At 38.4% G+C, this 17,507-nt stretch overlaps 1 protein-coding gene across 3 annotated transcripts in view; it reads right to left on the reverse strand.

Annotated features, from left to right (window-relative positions):
- LOC143858601 (uncharacterized) overlaps window positions 1-17,507 on the reverse strand; it is a 49,854-nt gene that overhangs the window by 19,188 nt on the left and 13,159 nt on the right. For 2 of the 3 annotated variants that reach the window (XM_077369288.1, XM_077369289.1), the window contains exons 4-11: window positions 14,228-14,384; window positions 13,821-13,898; window positions 13,605-13,679; window positions 12,855-12,974; window positions 11,820-11,981; window positions 9,792-10,317; window positions 9,189-9,345; window positions 4,745-4,854 (exon numbers count right to left, since the gene is read on the reverse strand). In XM_077369288.1, coding sequence (XP_077225403.1) covers window positions 4,745-4,854; window positions 9,189-9,345; window positions 9,792-10,317; window positions 11,820-11,981; window positions 12,855-12,974; window positions 13,605-13,679; window positions 13,821-13,898; window positions 14,228-14,384 — 1,385 coding nt within the window. Of the gene's footprint in view, window positions 1-4,744; window positions 4,855-9,188; window positions 9,346-9,791; window positions 10,318-11,819; window positions 11,982-12,854; window positions 12,983-13,604; window positions 13,680-13,820; window positions 13,899-14,227; window positions 14,385-17,507 lie in introns of those variants that run through there. The other variant, XM_077369290.1, reaches the window with a different exon arrangement.

Raw genomic sequence — 17,507 nt, forward strand, 5'->3', positions numbered from 1 at the left:
ACCACCATCCCATTTGGCTTCCCCAAATGGCTCCCAATACACCCAAAACGCCCTCCAAATCTCTTTATTTTCTCTTTTCTTCAAGGCGCACACCAAGCGTTTGATGAAATGTCCGACAGAGGTGTGATGTCTTGTTTTATCTTCGACCCTTTGTCTTCTTCACCATTAACTCCATGTGTTATCAATATATCTACGTGTGATTCGTTGGAACATGAACTTTTATTTCTTTCCTCTATTGCTAGGAAAGAGGTTGAATGTATTGAATAGATATCTTGATTTTTTTAAGCCAATGATCTAATTAGAGGAATTATTGGGACTATAGTCTCGAATTTCTTAATAGTAGCATCTATTAGAAATAAATTCTCTAGTATTTGACCCCCCATGCACGCGAGCGCGGAGAGAGAGGTTAGTTTCACACTCCGGAAGGTTCGGTCCCTTGATCGAGGACCTCACTTGCACGCAAGTACACGAGCGCAAGGAGAGGTTTTGATTCCTTATTTGCTCCAGTCCCCTTATGAAACTTTCGTGATTGGGTTAGCCATTCACTTCACATGTTTCTAGCAATTCACATGGCATTATCAAATGATACAAGTCTTGGATAAGAATCTACAATGCACTAGAACGCCCTTGTTGACGATCCTTTACTCCGACAGCATCGAGGGTTCCTCGAACAATGTGATATCTTACACCAGGTAAATCCTTAACCCTTCCTCCTCTTACTAAGACTACAGAATGTTCTTGTAAATTATGGCCAATACCAGGAATCTATTCATATATATAAATAAGTACATAAATAAAAAATGATACAAAAAGGAAAACTCTGTTCAATTTTGAACAACCATACAGGTATCTTTTATGCATTGAATACGGCTCCGCAACGGAATTTCCTTTTCCCTTCCATCGAAGAAAGAGACAAATAGAATCCATCAGACCCAGATCATTGAATGATCCATTTACCATCCTTCCTTTTGGAGGAGTCAACAAATACTATCATGGTTCCGTTGCTTTGTATATTTATCTCGTCTGTGATTTAGCAATCCCAAAGTTTCTTTATGATCTGATCAAATAAGGAAAAAATTATATATATATTTTTTCATTTTCATGACCAACGACTCGATTGGGCTATAGATCCGGTTGGTGTATCATCATCCTTCATTGGACTCTACAGGCTTGATTTCCTACCTAAATAAACCGACTTTATTAATCCATAAGCAGGATCTATATAGACACATAGATCCACGGATCTATACATCTCGATCGGAAAAGAATTAATAGAAAAAGAAAGAATCGGAATTGATCGATCTCTGTTTACAAAAAACACAAGTCTCCGCAAAGTCGTAAGACCACGTATGGGGGCTTACGCCTGCTCAGTGCCGGAAGGTCAAGGAAGTTGGTGACCTGATAACATGGGAGCAGCTGAGGCATCCTAACAGACCGAGAGATTTGAACCTTGGTCCTACATGACCCGATCAATTCGATCAGGCACTCGCCACCGTGGCATTGGCGATCTGCTCTCCCAGGCTCCCGGTATTATTGGTAGTAGGCTATAAATAGCACGATAGCAAACAACAAAGAAAGCTAAGCACGCAGAGAGCAACATATAGCGCGAAAGAGTCGACTAATTCGGTATATTCCACATTCATAGGCATACCTGGCTGAGCTTTCGTTATTACAAGAGCCATTGAAGATAAGTAAAATATATCCTCTACCTACTCTGCGTGGGTGAAAATATAACATCCACCCGCGATGATGAAGGGTAGTCGTAGATCAGGGAGATTGGGATAGGAATAGAAGGGCAACTGACGATTATCGAGTAAGAAATTTACCCCACCTTTACACTATCCGCCTTTAAGTGATAGGGGGCTTTCCTTGCTTTCTCTGAAGAGGGGCCGTATCTTATTGGCGAAATTGAATACTTGAAATTCAACAGACCCTTTGTTTTTTTCTTTTTCTTCTTGCGGAATAACTGAGATAAATAAAAAATTGCGAATTTTTATTCACCTTACTATTTAATAACTCATAATCAGATCTTGTTAAATAAATATTTGCTACATGACAATTTAAAATAGACTTTCCAAGTACTTAAATATTATTTAATAATGATGAAAATGGTTGGCTAGATATAAAATAATAGCATCCCCTTCATATGATCCCATTATGTATATCTACATAACATATAGATACATTGACTTTCTATTTCAGATATAGATATCCGCCGATCATCTAGTGCCTTAGGGTGAAAGAGGGAGGGGTGAGTGATTCGGCATTATTTCACAGGCAAGTTCAGTCGGGATCCCTTAATTAAGAAAGAGGTCTTCCGACTGAACGATCGGCGGGGCATCGTTTACCTTCTCTCTCTATCTATAAGAAAGGCAGAAAGAAAAGTGAGGGCTAGCTATAATCCGCACCTCCACCCCTAGCCATAGAAACATCTCCCACAGTTTTGTTGCTTCCCCCCTAAGAAACGCACGTGCGAGTTCCCCTGCATACGGCTCAAGTGGCGAAGACCCTTTCTTTCGCGCTTGGTAAGCGCTTCGCTGTAGCCAAGCTTACTGCTAGCCTATCTTTGCTTCATTCGTAGGGTCAACCCATGACCTTTCAGAAAAAATAAATGGGTTCTTGGTTGGTTTCGCCATCCCACCCAATGAATCATTAGGATTCGTTTTTAATAGAATCTTATGCAGTTGTTCTGTCGTTCACGCATTGTTCCTTTCAAACAGCTTTCTCCGCTGCAAATTAAGCAGCTAGAAGTGTGCCTTACCATCTCCAACCTGATTAATGTCGGCCTTCGTATCGTCTATAGAGGATAGAGGCGTTTGCCAAGATGTCCGAGAGAGGTGTGGTGTCTTGTTTATCTTCGACCCTTTGTCTTCTTCTTCAAGGTGCACACCACGCGTTTGATAAAATGTCTAAGAGAGGTATCCTACCTTGAATGTCTTGTTTTTTTTAAGTATTTGACCTTCAACTTGAGGGGGAATGTTCCCATGTAGTTCTTTGTGTCTTTTCTTTTGAGGAAGTGTTGTCCTCTTTGTTGACTTCTCTTGTTGGGGAGTGTTAGTGTGGTCTTCTTGTTAGTATTGTCTTAGTATTGTCTTCTCAAGGGAGTGTTGTCTTGTTATCGTGTCTTGTTTTCATATCTCTTCACGTTGTCCGACTTTATGCCTTATCTCTTTGTGTTGTCTTGATATTGTCCTCATTGTCTTGTCATCTCCGGGCTCATGTAGTTTTGCCCGAGGGGGAGTGTTGTAGTGCTCCCTAGTCAGTCTTTGTCTTCTCGGTTTTATGCCTTGTCCCCTCTTTTCCGGGCGATGGCTTCCATATCCATCGTTGGTCGGCTCTCTTACAGGTGACAGTCTTTTTCCTTCGACCTCTCTTTTCCGGGGGATGGTTTCCCCATCGTTGGTCGGCTCTTTTTAGGCGACGATGTTCATGTCGTCGACCTTGTCTCCAGAAAATGGTTTCTCCATCGTTGGTTGGTTATATTCTCCCTCCTTTTCCAGGCGATGGCTTCCATCTCCATCGTTGGTCGGCTCTCTTACAGGCAACGGTCTTTTCCCGTCGACCTCTTTTTTCCGGGCGATGATTTCCCTATCGTTGGTCGGCTCTTTTCAGGCGACAATGTTCACGCCGTCGACCTAGTCTCCAGACGATGGTGTCCCCATCGCCGGTTGATTTATCTCTTCCCTTCTTTCTTCTTGTCTTCAAACGACGATGTTTATGCCGTCGGCCTTGTCACCAGACGATGGTTTCCCCATCGTTCGTTGGTTATCTTCTCTATCTCTTCTTCTCTTTAAGCGACAGTTTTCCCGCCGACCTTGTCTCTGATGGTTTCCCCATCGGTGGTTATCTTCTATTCGCTTAGTGCTACTTAGTTGGGGTTCTTGCTCGTGGTGCTTCGTCATTGCTCATGTGCACACCTTTGGTATGCCTTTTTTGCTCGATGGATCGTTGCTATTCCCCTGCCGAGGTGCACGAGTCGATCTTTCGTGGTTCCAGACTTATTTGCTGGGTTCTCATCCAGGGGGAGACCCGATTGTGACTACTCTTGCCATAATGCTACTTCAGGGGGAGCTGTTCCTTTTTTGTGGCGGCTGATCTGGACGACCATACTCTATAGTGGCCGTTATCTTTTGTTATGCTTTCCTTATGTATTCACCACACGAACTTGAGGATGAGTGTTATACCAAGATGGATGTGTGTATGAGCTTATTGTACCTTTTGTTGTATGGTCCCTTTTTGTTGTATTTTTAGCTGTTTGTTGTAGTTCATTGTAGCAAGCTGAAGTTTCATAGCATATACACTCCAGCTTGAGGGGGAGTGTTGAATAACATGTAAGGGTAGTTTAGGTATTACTTGTAGTTTAGAGGGTATTGTAGTCATTGTAATTGGGCCTACATATACATCATTTACATGAGGAGCTATTTAGTGGAGACTCTCCATCCTCTCCATTCCTCTTCTTCTTCCTCTCTTCTAACCCTAATCTCATTTCTAACACATTCAAAATGGGACATTTATGCCTATGTTAATATGGTGTTTACATAGCCACTCAAGGTGTAGAATTTAACATAAACCTCTCATATGCATATTATATGTGAGTGTGGAGAGATAGCAAACAGTATGAGCCATTGACTCATGTCAAAAAGAATTTACTATATGTACTGCAGATATCAACAATATAAATCGCTACGTAGAGGGATTTCAGTGGCTTGTGAGACTCAAGAAGCAAATGAGATAAAATAAGGACCTGGGAGATGAGCATATGAAAGAAGATAAACCAATGTAAGGCAAATAATTGCGCTCATAAATACAGCAACTATCATATTCCCGAACCACTCAGGTGTGCTACCAGGGTTCCTGTATAGAAATGCCAAGATGTTAGCAATTTGTTTTCTGAAGTGCCTTAAATCAAGTATAGTCGCAACTAAAATATAAGAAGAAAACATTCACTCATCACGAGGCACTAAGTCTATATACATCAGGGAACATGCCTAGAACATCAAAGGTCCTCTCATAAGTCATGACACAAAGGAGTGTGAATATCAATTCAATAAGTATTATAACATCATAATTTGCAGAGTTTTTATATGGTGCCCAACCGTCAAGTACCGTCAAAACGGTACCACCCTTGATATTTGATCCAACAGCAGCGCACTTTTTAAGATGCTGCTGTTGGATCAAATATCAAGAGTGGTACGTCAAACGTACCACCTTGATGGGACTTCACGGTCGGCCACCATATATTTTCTCTAATATGCATACTACTACTCATAACATAACATGGTAACATGCATACTATTACAAATATATAAAGTATTAAACAAGAACAAGAAAGGTATAAATTTCATCACATGTAACAAAGTTATAATATAATTATACATGGACATATAAACCAGTGGTGGTGGGCCACATGTTGTAGAGGTGTGCCCGAGTATTATGCCAACATGTGAAATAGTGACCCTACAATGGTGAATCGATATGATAAATAATTCCATTGTGATGAGATACAAGAGAGATGAAATAATGAAGTATTACAGAAGATCAAACTCACTAGCTTAATTAGTATAAGAAATACACGGATAATAAGTTCAAAACTATCTATCAAGTGACATTTTGCATTACACGGTGTACTCATGTCATGCATTCCATAGAACTTGCACTAGGTTAATGAAAAGTAACACATTAGGAAGTACTTGTCTTTGTTTATAAGAGATTCAACCGTTTGGTCATCAAGGAGCAAAAGAAAGGGTAAGATAAAAAGAAAGATCGATTGACAAATGTAGGTAGCCACCAAGAAGAGGGAATTCCTGAAAGGGTCCATCTTCTTGAGAGATAACACTCTTGAACCATGAGGCAATTGTCCGAGTGCATGATAGGGGGGCAACTATGCCTTGCTAATAGGGCTTTGTTGCGCCCTTAAGCGCCTTAATTGGATTTTGATGACAACGGTTTTGAGGAATCTTTGCAGAGTGGTCCCTCTGTTGCCAACACAACATTAGGGCCATCCCCTTCATTCTATGCTGAACCCGGCCCGGGCTGACTTTTTGGGAAGCCCGTTCCCCTATCTTAAGATTTTGATGACAACGGTTTTGAGGAATCTTTGCAGAGTGGTCCCTCTGTTGCCAACACAACATTAGGGCCGTCCCCTTCATTCTATGCTGAACCCGGCCCGGGCTGGCTTTTTGGGAAGCCCGTTCCCCTATCTTGGACCTGAGTCTCTCTATGGAAGGCCAACCAAGAAAAGGTTGCCAACTTTGCATTTTTTTTGTAACAACAACCTATCTTAAGACTTAAGCACTGCCATCACTAATCATCCATACAGAAAAGAAAGCAGCAAGCACTTGCCCCAACTAATAAGTTCAAATCAGAGCTCTATCAATCCTTTTGCCATTTACCGGAATTACGGATAATGGGATGAAGGGACTCTCCTTATAGGTGAAGATGGGAACCTTTGATTAGCAGGAGTGGAATGGATGTAGTGTATTGGTGTGGTTTTTTGGACTCACTGTGATACCATAGAGTGATTGGCTGATGTTCGCAGAATCTGTTATGTATGAGTCTAGACAATGAAATCGTCAGTACCAAATGATCAAGGGGAATCTCAATCTCCAACATCAATTTGCATACTAAAATGAATTTATGGAGTGAATTCATAAAATCTAGATACTTAAGAGCTGATAGACTCTAGCTGACAAAAAGCAAAGCAGGTGATTCCAAACAGTGGAAACTGGAAAGATATGCTTCAAATGAAAGAAGAGTGGGATCAGAGCAGCAAACGGTTCATTGGTAAAGGAAATATCGCCTTTTGGGCAGATAAATGGTTTGGAACTTCTCCCCCTACTAGTTATGTCATTAATATGGAGGGTCTCAATGTGAAGCTCAAAGTGAAAGATTTGATTGACAACACAGGTGATTGGAAATTATTAACTGTGGAGAACAATTTACCTCAAGCGATGATAAATGCTATTAAGGCCTTTATGGTTAATATTTCTAATAGGGATGATGAGTTGATTTGGTTTCTTAACAAATCTGGGTCTTTCTCCACAAAATCGGCATGGAATTTGGAGAGAAAAAAGGATTCTAAAAAAGATGGCCTAGCTTCATTTTTTAGGGGGGGACCTTCCGACCAAAATATGCTTCTTTATATGAAAGATTTTCATGAAAGCCGTCCTGATTGATTGATAGCAGGTTGAAGGATATTTTCATTCCAATTCCTTCCATGTGTACATGTTATGCAAGACTGAAGGAAGAGGACCTTGACGATGTGTTTATTGATAGTGATGTGGACAGAGCCATATGGAGTTATTTCACCACCTATCATGAAGTGCCTATGACTGAAAATCAAACTATAAATGCAAGGCTTATCCAACGGTTTGATTTATCAAGGAGAAAAATCAAGACATCCTTGGTATGCGTTAAAAATTATTCTTTCCCTCATTACCTAGGAAATGTGGAAGGAGTGATGATCTCGTCGCATGGAGAGTAAAGCCAAACCTTTAAATCTTATCATAAAAAAGGTTACGGCTTGGGGCAAGGATCCTGCTAGCTCCTTTACTCCGATGTCCAACTGCTCGCCGAGAGAAGTGGGGACCCTTAGTGATATATGCAGCACTCCCATGTAACTCAAGTAAAGTGGATAAAGCCAAGAAGTAATGAACTGAAATTGAATACTGATAGCACTTCCAAAGCAAATCCTGGTATATCTAGTGTGGAAGGAGTCGTAAGAATCCATAGTGTTAAGATTTTTATTTGCTTTTTATCATTATTATGTCATTGCTACTAACTTGCAGGCAGAGGCAAGAAGCATATTTGTTGGGGACCATCCTAGGGCTCGTTTCTATTTTTTTATTTTAAGTGTCATTTAGGTATTTTTTACGTCCCTTAAGTTATAGGAGGGTATCATGGCCCCAAGAATTTGATAAAAGTCTAGTTTGAGTCTCCCTTAATTAAATGCCTTGGGTAAGTTCATATAGCGCCCTCAAGTGTTCATTAAAATTCCCGATAGAGCCTAGGTTCACATCAAGATAAGATGGCCTAAGGCACTGTAAAGGATTTGGGGCTCTCTAATATTTGGATTGAATCAGCCAGCAAAGTTTTGATTGACATTCTCATTGAGGAGAAGGATCCTCCTCGGTCCATCAAATATTATTGGAAGAAGCTTATTTCATTAATTTTCGAGCTAAAGCCAATAGTGTTACATCAATTTAGAGAAGCTAATCAGGTAGCTGACTCTTTAGTGAATTTTGCCCGTAAAGAGAAAGTTAACTGCACTTATTGGAAGTGGAATGACCTTCCCACTAGGGGAAGAGGTTCTCTTGTATGTGATTTTTTGGGCATTCCCAGTATGTTGTAAATAAACCTTTCTTCAGTTGTTTAGGTTTAGAGGTAAGGTGGTATGTCCCCCTCTTGTGTTTCCCCTAATGATTAATAAAATTTCAGGTGCCGCCCCGGGTTCCTAGATAAATTCCAGGTTTAAAAAAATCTCCAACAGCAATCTATAATTTCATGCCATCCCAATAGACTGATCCTACATTTTGGCTTCTGAGGTGGATTTCATTGGAACAGGCATATTAATAGTTTTTTTTAATGATAGGAATATCAATAGCTTCTAACAGGTATTTTGAGAATTTGCATGTAATATAACTACTAGTCTCCCTTTCCACTCCAAATTTCTGTATGAAACATAAATCTAAGAAAATAATTGGGTTGAATCCTCCATCTCTTATATAATGAATTAGGTTATAGAGGACACATATCCAGTGGTAGCCTAGATTCTAAGGGGCGCATATCTAATAACATGCTACTGAAATAAAACAGTGTTAAAAAGTCGGCCCTGGGGAAAATATATTTTTAATATGAAAACTTGTTTTTCTATGCTTTGTCTTGGCAACTTGAGTGACATTATGTGATACTTTTCAGTTAACAAGCCTATTAATAGATTTCATTGGGAAGCTACCAAGTTATAAATACAAGAGAATACTCAAATAAGATTGAGTATGATATCCTGAGTATGAAAACCTTAACTACTGATGTGAGACATGGCATTTAATGAGATAGATTACAGCATCCATGTTCCTAACATATAAAAAGGTTTCAGCTTATCAAGTATCCAAAGGACTACTACATACGGTTGCTATTTTAATTTAAGAGTTGGATGCATCTGTGAAGCACAGAAAAGATAGAAATATTACCTATCATATCGAACCAACATCCCAGGTATAGTTCCCGCCAGCCGAATAAATATGCCAGCAGAAATTAGGACAGGCACAGCCATACCCATCACTAAGGTTACAATTTTGAGAGGCTTTGGTAATCGCACTGGCGATAATGTTGCTTCAATCAGGCCATCTAGTAATTCAGGGAAACAAAATTAGAAGTTGCAAGCTACACATTTGCTACACCTAAAACCTATGTCACAGATATCTCCGATATTTTGAAATATCGCTTTTTTATCGTGACAATTTGATAAAACGACAAAATCCAGAAATAATCCCAAGATTTTAAAAATATAGCGATATTTTCATTTTTTTTTTATCATAAAACATTGCGATAATATCACAATATTATCCCGATATTTTTATGATATTTTTATTTTATATTTTTTCTTAAATTTTATTTATTTTATATTTTTAAAATAAGTTTACTTTTATCGTTTTTCCCGATATAAATCCGAAAGAAATTAAAAAATTTAATATATCCCGAGATTTTCCCTTGCCAAGAAATTCCCGAAAATGATATTTGTGACATAGCCTAAAACTTGTAAATGGCAAAGAAGAATGAGAACATCAACTTACATGCAAAAGCAGGTGAAACTAGCCAAACAAGAGCTAAATAGGAAGATCCAACCTTATAAAAGTTTCCCACAATCAGAATAATAAGCCACTGAACAAAACCAGCTTTAAAAATCCACCTTTCAGCTTCCAAGTTGATCAAGTTGACTAGAATAGAAGGAGACCGCTTGGGATCTCTTTTGGAAGCAACATGCCACAAATATTTTTGAAGAATGAGATAACCCATGTGTTGACCAATTAGTGCGCCAAGTACCGCAGGAGCACCAAACAATCCAACAATTAACCATGGGTTCGCAATATATGGTGCTGGGGAGGAGCAAATGAGTGGTAGAAGAAAGGCAATAAGAGAACATAAGCTTAATGAAAATATCCACATGAGAAGAACACTTAAACACGATAGGGACAAAGATATCGCAGCTGGATAACCACCCACGAGTAGTGATGTTGTCCATATTAGAAGTGCTTGTAATATCACTGAATTGTGAAGCATATTTGCAAGACGTTGACGGTACACAACCATATAAATGCCCTGCAACATTGACAATACATAGACTGTATTTAGAAGACCATACGCAATCTTAGGCCCTGTTTGGATTGCAAGAAAAACATTTCTGATGGAAAATTTATTCTTGGGAAAATATTTTCTTTTTATGATTTAGAGGGAAATATACGATTGTAGCTAATTTAGAGGGATATTATCATAAATTGAAGGTCCCTCTAAGTAAAAATTGAATAAGTTTTGTTCAAGTAATCATTTTTCATGTGTATAAAATGTAGGAAATTTTTTTCCTTCCCATACTTTTCCAGAAAATTCCTGCAATCCAAAAAGGACCTTAAGGTAAAAACAATTTCTTTTGATAAAAGAAAAGAATAATCATGGTTTTAAATTTTCATCAAAATCGACATGAAACGACCAAAATGTTTCATTTCTAGACCAAAATGCATACCGAAACCAAAACGCATATTGAAACCAAAATCATAACTGTATCAGTGGTATACTATATTAGAATCTGTTATGTAATTGTATTTATATGAATTGCACGTGAAATGTGATATATGTATTATGTATGAATATTTAAATAAATTACATGTGAAATGTTGTATGTACTGTATTATGAGACATGTCACTAGGTGTTCAATACTGTTAAACCGTTATGAATGGCTTTCTTGCTTATGCGGTTGTTTCTAAGTGTATGTTTGTGTTTAGTCTAGTATTTCCTGAAGTTTCATGTGAAAATTCTATCATTTGCATAGTTTCTGTGATTTTACAGGATTTCCATCGGAATTTCTAATCGAAACCGAAACATATCCATTTCTGTGGCAACAGAAATTGAAATTTAAAACCTTGAGAATAACTGTAGAAACTGAAGCAGAAATCTTATAGTGTATGTGCCTTCATCTCTAACAAGAAAATTGCGTAAATCTTTTATCCAAGATATCATGAAAATTCCAGAAGCCATTCCATGTAATCGAGGCTCCTTTTCACCACTGGAATTTTTTCATGTTATCAAAAGCCGGAATCTTTACTCACTGATTTTCCATGGAATCACATAACGTAAGAATCATCAGCTTGATGAATGAAAACTAATATAAGCAACTTATGATGCATAATGCGACTTTGCAACCGGAAAAGAATAACTAATTTGTGCCATTTCTTAGCGGATAAATTACAGTAGTTGGATCGCATAAACATATACCAATGAATGACAGGCATACCAGTGAAATTTCAAGAAAGATGATAAAAAAATGCTTGGCATTCATGTAGTTTCATGAACAACTTAGGCTTATTTGTGTATAATAGCCACACATGAGCAGCTAGATAAGGGATTTGCTAGCGTCCATCGCAGAAGGCATTTCGTGGATGGGCTGTTGCATGTGAGAGCAGCCACATAGGCTCACTATTCAGCAGATTTTGTCTTCATCCACGAGGTGGCTGCTCTCACATGCAATAGCCCATCCGTGAAATGCCTTCTGTGATGGATGCTAGCAAATCCCTCTAAATAAATAACAATGTCAGAGATCTAAAAATACCAGAATGTCGAAGAAAACAGACTGGTTTTGGCGCACGTGATCTTCAGATTCCGTTGCCTTCACTTTTGGAATATAAGTACTACCAGTTTGACGCAGAAATGCAAGCATATTTTCCCCAAGGTGCTGAAGAGAGCCTGTCCTTAAAAGATCCAACTTGTCATTCTGCATTGAGCAAGCATTCTAAGATTCATCAATCAGTCAAATTCACATGACAGTGCGAAATTAGAGCTAACTTCACATTAAAATAAGGGAAATGTAATCAGCGCAACCATATTTTGATATTTGCACAAACCCAGCTATCTTTTCTTCTTTAATTGCCTTGTGAGAGCTTTTTGGTAAATTTAATAACCTTTTGACAGCTCTTTAAATACTAATAGAAAAGATGGTTTGTGAAAATATCAAAATATGGTTGTGATGATATCATTTCCCTAAAATAAAAGTACTTCAAAATCTTCCAAGCCTTCTAAAGAACTAGTTTAAAGTATTTTAACTGTTAAGAATTCTCCATATCAGAAACAATATCAAACACAAAATTAGGCTAACCAAATAAGACAACAAACGGATCCAATAATATCAAGTACAATAATTTCGATCCAGCTAAATTCTGTTTACATTGTTCACATCTCATAACTACACTAGCATGTTTGTATATACAGGTAAAAAATCAATATATCAGTAAGTTCACAACAACCGGGCCAATCAACGTCATGTCTGGCTAAAGATTAGGTTCTCAAAGTGTTGCGGCCAGCTCTAACATTTGCCAATCCGCAAATACATGTACTTCTCATAACATAATAGTATCCACATTCATGGTTTTAAATTTTGAAAACATTTGACAGGGACCGAAACTTAAAACTGAAACCGGAATTTATAAATTTTGGCGAAATTATAAGATTTCCACCGAAATTTCCACAGAATTATTTTTTTCGGCAAAAACCGAAATTTCAAACCTTGTCCATATTCACATGTTGCACTATGAAGTCAATGGCTTAAATATAACTATTCAAGATACACCTTGCAAATACTGAGACGAACCTTTGTGTGATAAACGGCACCAGACTCCATATATGCAAAATCAAGCCCAGAAAGACCAGCAACTTCTTTGTACACTTGGAAATCTGTCGCAGATTTTATAGCCCCAGAAAGAAAGAGATCCTGTAAAACTACAGTTACTCAGATTTAGTTGTTACACCCAAGAAAAATGTTTGCAATCACCAACATACTAGTAATGAAATAATTAATCATTAAAAAATATGATAGAATTTTATGGCTTTCATTAGCAGTTTGGTGGTCCAAATTCAGCTATCCCCGACAAATCATTTATAAAAATCGCATTTCAGAGGCCGTCTTCCTAATTAAGCTTTTGTAAATTGTGGCTCTTACAGTTCCACTAAAGTACGGAATTCATTTTGAATTTAAGCTTCTCAATTGTGTTTCACTAAGCTCTTAAAAGTTAAATTCCACCAATCAGAGAATACAAATTAGTTAGAGTAACACGTGTTGCATCACAACTGATTGGAGAAGAGGGTATGCCAATATCCACCACAGAGAAATATACTCAGGTTCATGAGGCCTCATAAAACAATTCATTCAATGAACTTGTTTCATGGATACATAAAATAAGCATCAATAAAATCATGAAAATATATTCAATGTACACCAACAGAAAATCAATTTTTGGTAACATAAAGAGGATATAGACCAATATAGACCGAATGTATATCATTGTTCTGGAAAAAACAAACAAAAATTTCAACAGATAGTGGTAAAAGAAGGGCTACCAACCTGTGCAATGATTTGGGCAGATGGATACTTTGCCACCGCAGCAAAGTTTTCGATAGCCCATGGATCTGGACCACTCTGTTTTAGGGTAAAAGAATTAATTAATTAATGGTCCAAAGAGCACGTATGTTAAGATGATGACCTAAAACAATATCTTGTATCCAGTACTTAAGGATTTGTAACATGGAAATAACAAAAAAAAATCAGAAATCATTACACCTGAAATATGCTGGACTTTCCTCCAATACCCATGGCCTCCATATCAATAGCAACACGAACTGTATTCCTCCATGGATGCTGCAAGAACATATGTGTTAAAGTATAAAAAGATTACATAACGCCATCACCAACAGTTTAAGCTTTTGGAGTGATTGGTTGTTTCACATGGTATCAGCTACTTGATATTAAAAATCCACATGTAATGGCCAACCCAAAAGTGGGTCCACATGTGCCATGTGTAGGCCAACCCAAAAAAAGTAAGGCCACATGTTGTGAACCATTTCTCAGAAACTGGAAAGAAATGTGAGATAGCATTTCAAAATTAATTATAAATAGTGAAAATCCAATCATTCCAAGTTATTGAAGGCCCAATCAACACAGGTGGATACATGCTGAATGGACCAAACCTGTGTAATAAAGCTATGAGCGCCATTTAGGCCTTCCTCTTCACCAGTATTGAATAAAAAAATAACGGCATTCTTGAATCCATGAGCCCAGTGAGAAATCCCTCGAGCAAGCTCCAACATAACAGCTACGCATGAACTGCAGTCACCAGCCCCTTCCCTGAAAGTCATGGAAGAATTGTTTACTACTTAGGCAGCCTAAAAGAAACTAATGAAGTAGAGATTGATTGCATTTTCTATGCTTTGAATGGCTACGTAACAACACCACAAACAATCTACTATGTCCGCAAAAGTTATATTTTTAGAGGTAACTACAAAATAACAAAGAAATTGTAGAAGTAAATAAAAATTCTGCTACCAAAAAGTTTAATATTATAAAGTAATTCCTTAACATTTTCAAAAGGAGATTTTGCAGAAAGAGCTGATTGAATTAGAACAGTATGTCCACAATTACCAATTAATAGGACCTCCGACAATTCCACAACATACTAGCAGTACTACAAAATTCTATAGAAAATCCAAGGAAACCAAGTCCTAATTAACAAAGCTGAAAATGGAGGATTTCGCATTTGAAAACCATTGCCTGGAAAACCTCCCTAGATGGAAGAAAGTTAAAACAGGAACTGCAAACGGAAAAAATAAGAACCAAGAAAAAAAGTTGCAAGGAGAATAAAACATCAAGTTTTTTTTTTTTGATGGGTAAACTGAAAAAAGGTGTAAACTAAAAACATCAAGTTTACAAACACAAAGAACCCTAATATAAGCTGTAAACATCTCAGATCCACAGACTCAAAATAAATTGAAGAATTTTACATATTCAACCTCCATTAAAAAAATGAAAAATGACACAGAACTTTAAAAAAATGATATCTAACCATAACGCAATAATAATTTAGAGTTCCATCTTCTACCCTCCAGGGGCTGTGACAATTATCAAACTGTGAACTAGGTTACAAAATAGAGATGGTTTGTATCCCAAATTTAATTGTGGAGAAAGATTTTATGTGTGTCAAGAGTGAAAATGATTATTTAGTTCTCATACTCACTTTCATAAAGAAATGCTTACATATTTGAAAGTGAATATTAAAGCAAATGAGAATATTTTCCCTTCAACCAAGTTTTTCGTTGGTGTTGACTTTTTAATGCATTAAAAAAAGTATATTTCAAATTGTACCTGGAAATTCAAATCTCTCTCTCTCTCTCTCTCTCTCTCTCTCTCTCTTCTCCTCTTTCTTTGGTGCATATGTTTAGTCCCACATTGGTGGGGAACTAGACAAGTCTGAGGCCTATAAAGAGAAGTGGTTTCTCTAAGGACTGGGATCACAACGGAAGAGCAAAACTTCCTTTTTTTTGTGTGTGTGTTGTGGTGGGGAGAGGGGACTTTATAACACGCAGGGCGTCGAGCCGATCCGGGCCATGGTAGTGGCATGGCATGAGTGTGCGCAAGCGAGCATGTGCGAGCGTTTGTTTAAAATTTAACATTTTTCCAGGTTTAGCCGATAGTGAAATTTGTTGAATGACGTGTATTTAGGATAATTTAGTCATTACTTGTAGATTATGGGTATTGTAGTCATTGTACATTGGATGCCCTATTTGGGGCCTATACATACATCGTATACATGAGGAGCTCCCTTAGTAGAGACTCTCCATATCTCTACTCCTCTTCTTCTTCATCTCTTACTAACCTTAATCTCATTTCTAACATGGTATCAGAGCAAAGATCCTAGGAAAGGAAAAAGGAGAAGAAAAGTTCCTCTACCTCAAGCCATTTACTCCCTATCTCTCTCGCAGACTTTCTCTCCACGCCATTCTTTTTCTTGTTGTTATCTCTCTCCTTTTTTGTTTAGTTCCTCTGTAACCCTTGTATCCCTCAAATCTTTCTTCACTGTGTCTTTCTCTCAGTTTTTCGTTGCCGCAACTCTAGCTTTCTCTCTCCGTGCGATAACCAGAAACCCTATTTTCTCCATAGCTCTTTGATGTCTATCTGCCGTAACCCTAGCTTTTTTCCTTTCTGTATCTTTCATTCTTAATTGCAAGTTGCGATTACTCAAACCTTGTAATCACAAGATTCGATTAAACACTCCTCGCCACCTTGCGATTAACACCTCCAATCTTTCCTCTCTTAATAGCATGATGCAATTAACCTTTTTCATGCGATTACTCCTCCTCTCTATGTGATTCCTCTTGTATTGCGTGCGATTACACTCGTACCAGATGCCATGGTTCTTGTATCTCTTTCTTTACATTGTCTCTTATCTCTTATGGCCTTTGGGTTTACTCCTCCTTATGATATTTCTCTCTTTTTCGTTGTTGTTACCTTATGGTATTCGACCTTCAACTTGAGGGGGAGTGTTATCATGTTGTCCTTTTTTCTTAGTGTTGTCTTAGTATTGTCTTCTTGAGGGAGTGCTGTCCTCTTTGTTGTCCTTTCTTAAGGAGGAGTGTTGTAGTGTTGTCTTCTTGTATTCTTGTGGACCTTTCTTGTCTTGTCATCTCCGAGCTCATGTAGTCTTGCCCGAGGGGGGGTATTGTGGTGATTATGTTCTTCGTCTCCCTCGTCATGTCTCTTTTCTTTCATGTCTTATCTTGGCATAGTTTTACGCATTAGTTTCCGGCTTTATGCTTTATCTTTTCAGGGCGATGGTTTCTCCATCGTTGGTCGGCTCTCTTATAGGCGACGGTTTCGTTTTCCCCATTGACCTCTCTTTTCCGGGCCATGATGTCCCCATCATTGGTCGGCTCTTTTACAGGCGACGACTTCGTTTCTCGTCGACCTTCTTTTCCAGGAGATGGTGTCCCCATCGTTGGTAGGCTCTTTTACAGGCAACAGCTTCGTTTCCCGTCGACCTCTCTTTTTCGGGCGATGGTATCCCCATCGTTGTTCGGCTCTTTTACAGGCGACCGTTTTCTTTCCCCGAAGAACTCTCTTTAGGTGAGGATGTTCATGCCGTCGACCTTGTTACCAGACGATGTTTTCCCCATTGCTGGTTGGTTATCTTCTCATTTTTCTCTTCTCTCCAGGCGACGGTTTACCTGTCGACCTTGTCTCTGATGGTTTCCCCACTGATGGTTATCTTCTCTTGGCGTTGTGTTACTTCGCCAATGTTCGTTGTGTGCGCCTTTGGTGTGCCTATTTTGCTCGCTGCACCGTTGCTGGTTCCTGTCATGGTGCCTCCATTTCTCGTTGACATGCGAATTTGTTCATCGTGCTCTCATTCAAAGGAAAGCCATGTTTGATCACTCTCGTCGTTGTGCTGCTTCAGGGGAGCTGCTCTTTTTGGTG

This window comes from Tasmannia lanceolata, unplaced genomic scaffold (assembly GCF_043159265.1).
Source record: "Tasmannia lanceolata isolate RefF3 unplaced genomic scaffold, GAP_Taslan_0.1 ptg000026l, whole genome shotgun sequence".
In the NCBI taxonomy this organism is placed as follows: domain Eukaryota; kingdom Viridiplantae; phylum Streptophyta; class Magnoliopsida; order Canellales; family Winteraceae; genus Tasmannia; species Tasmannia lanceolata.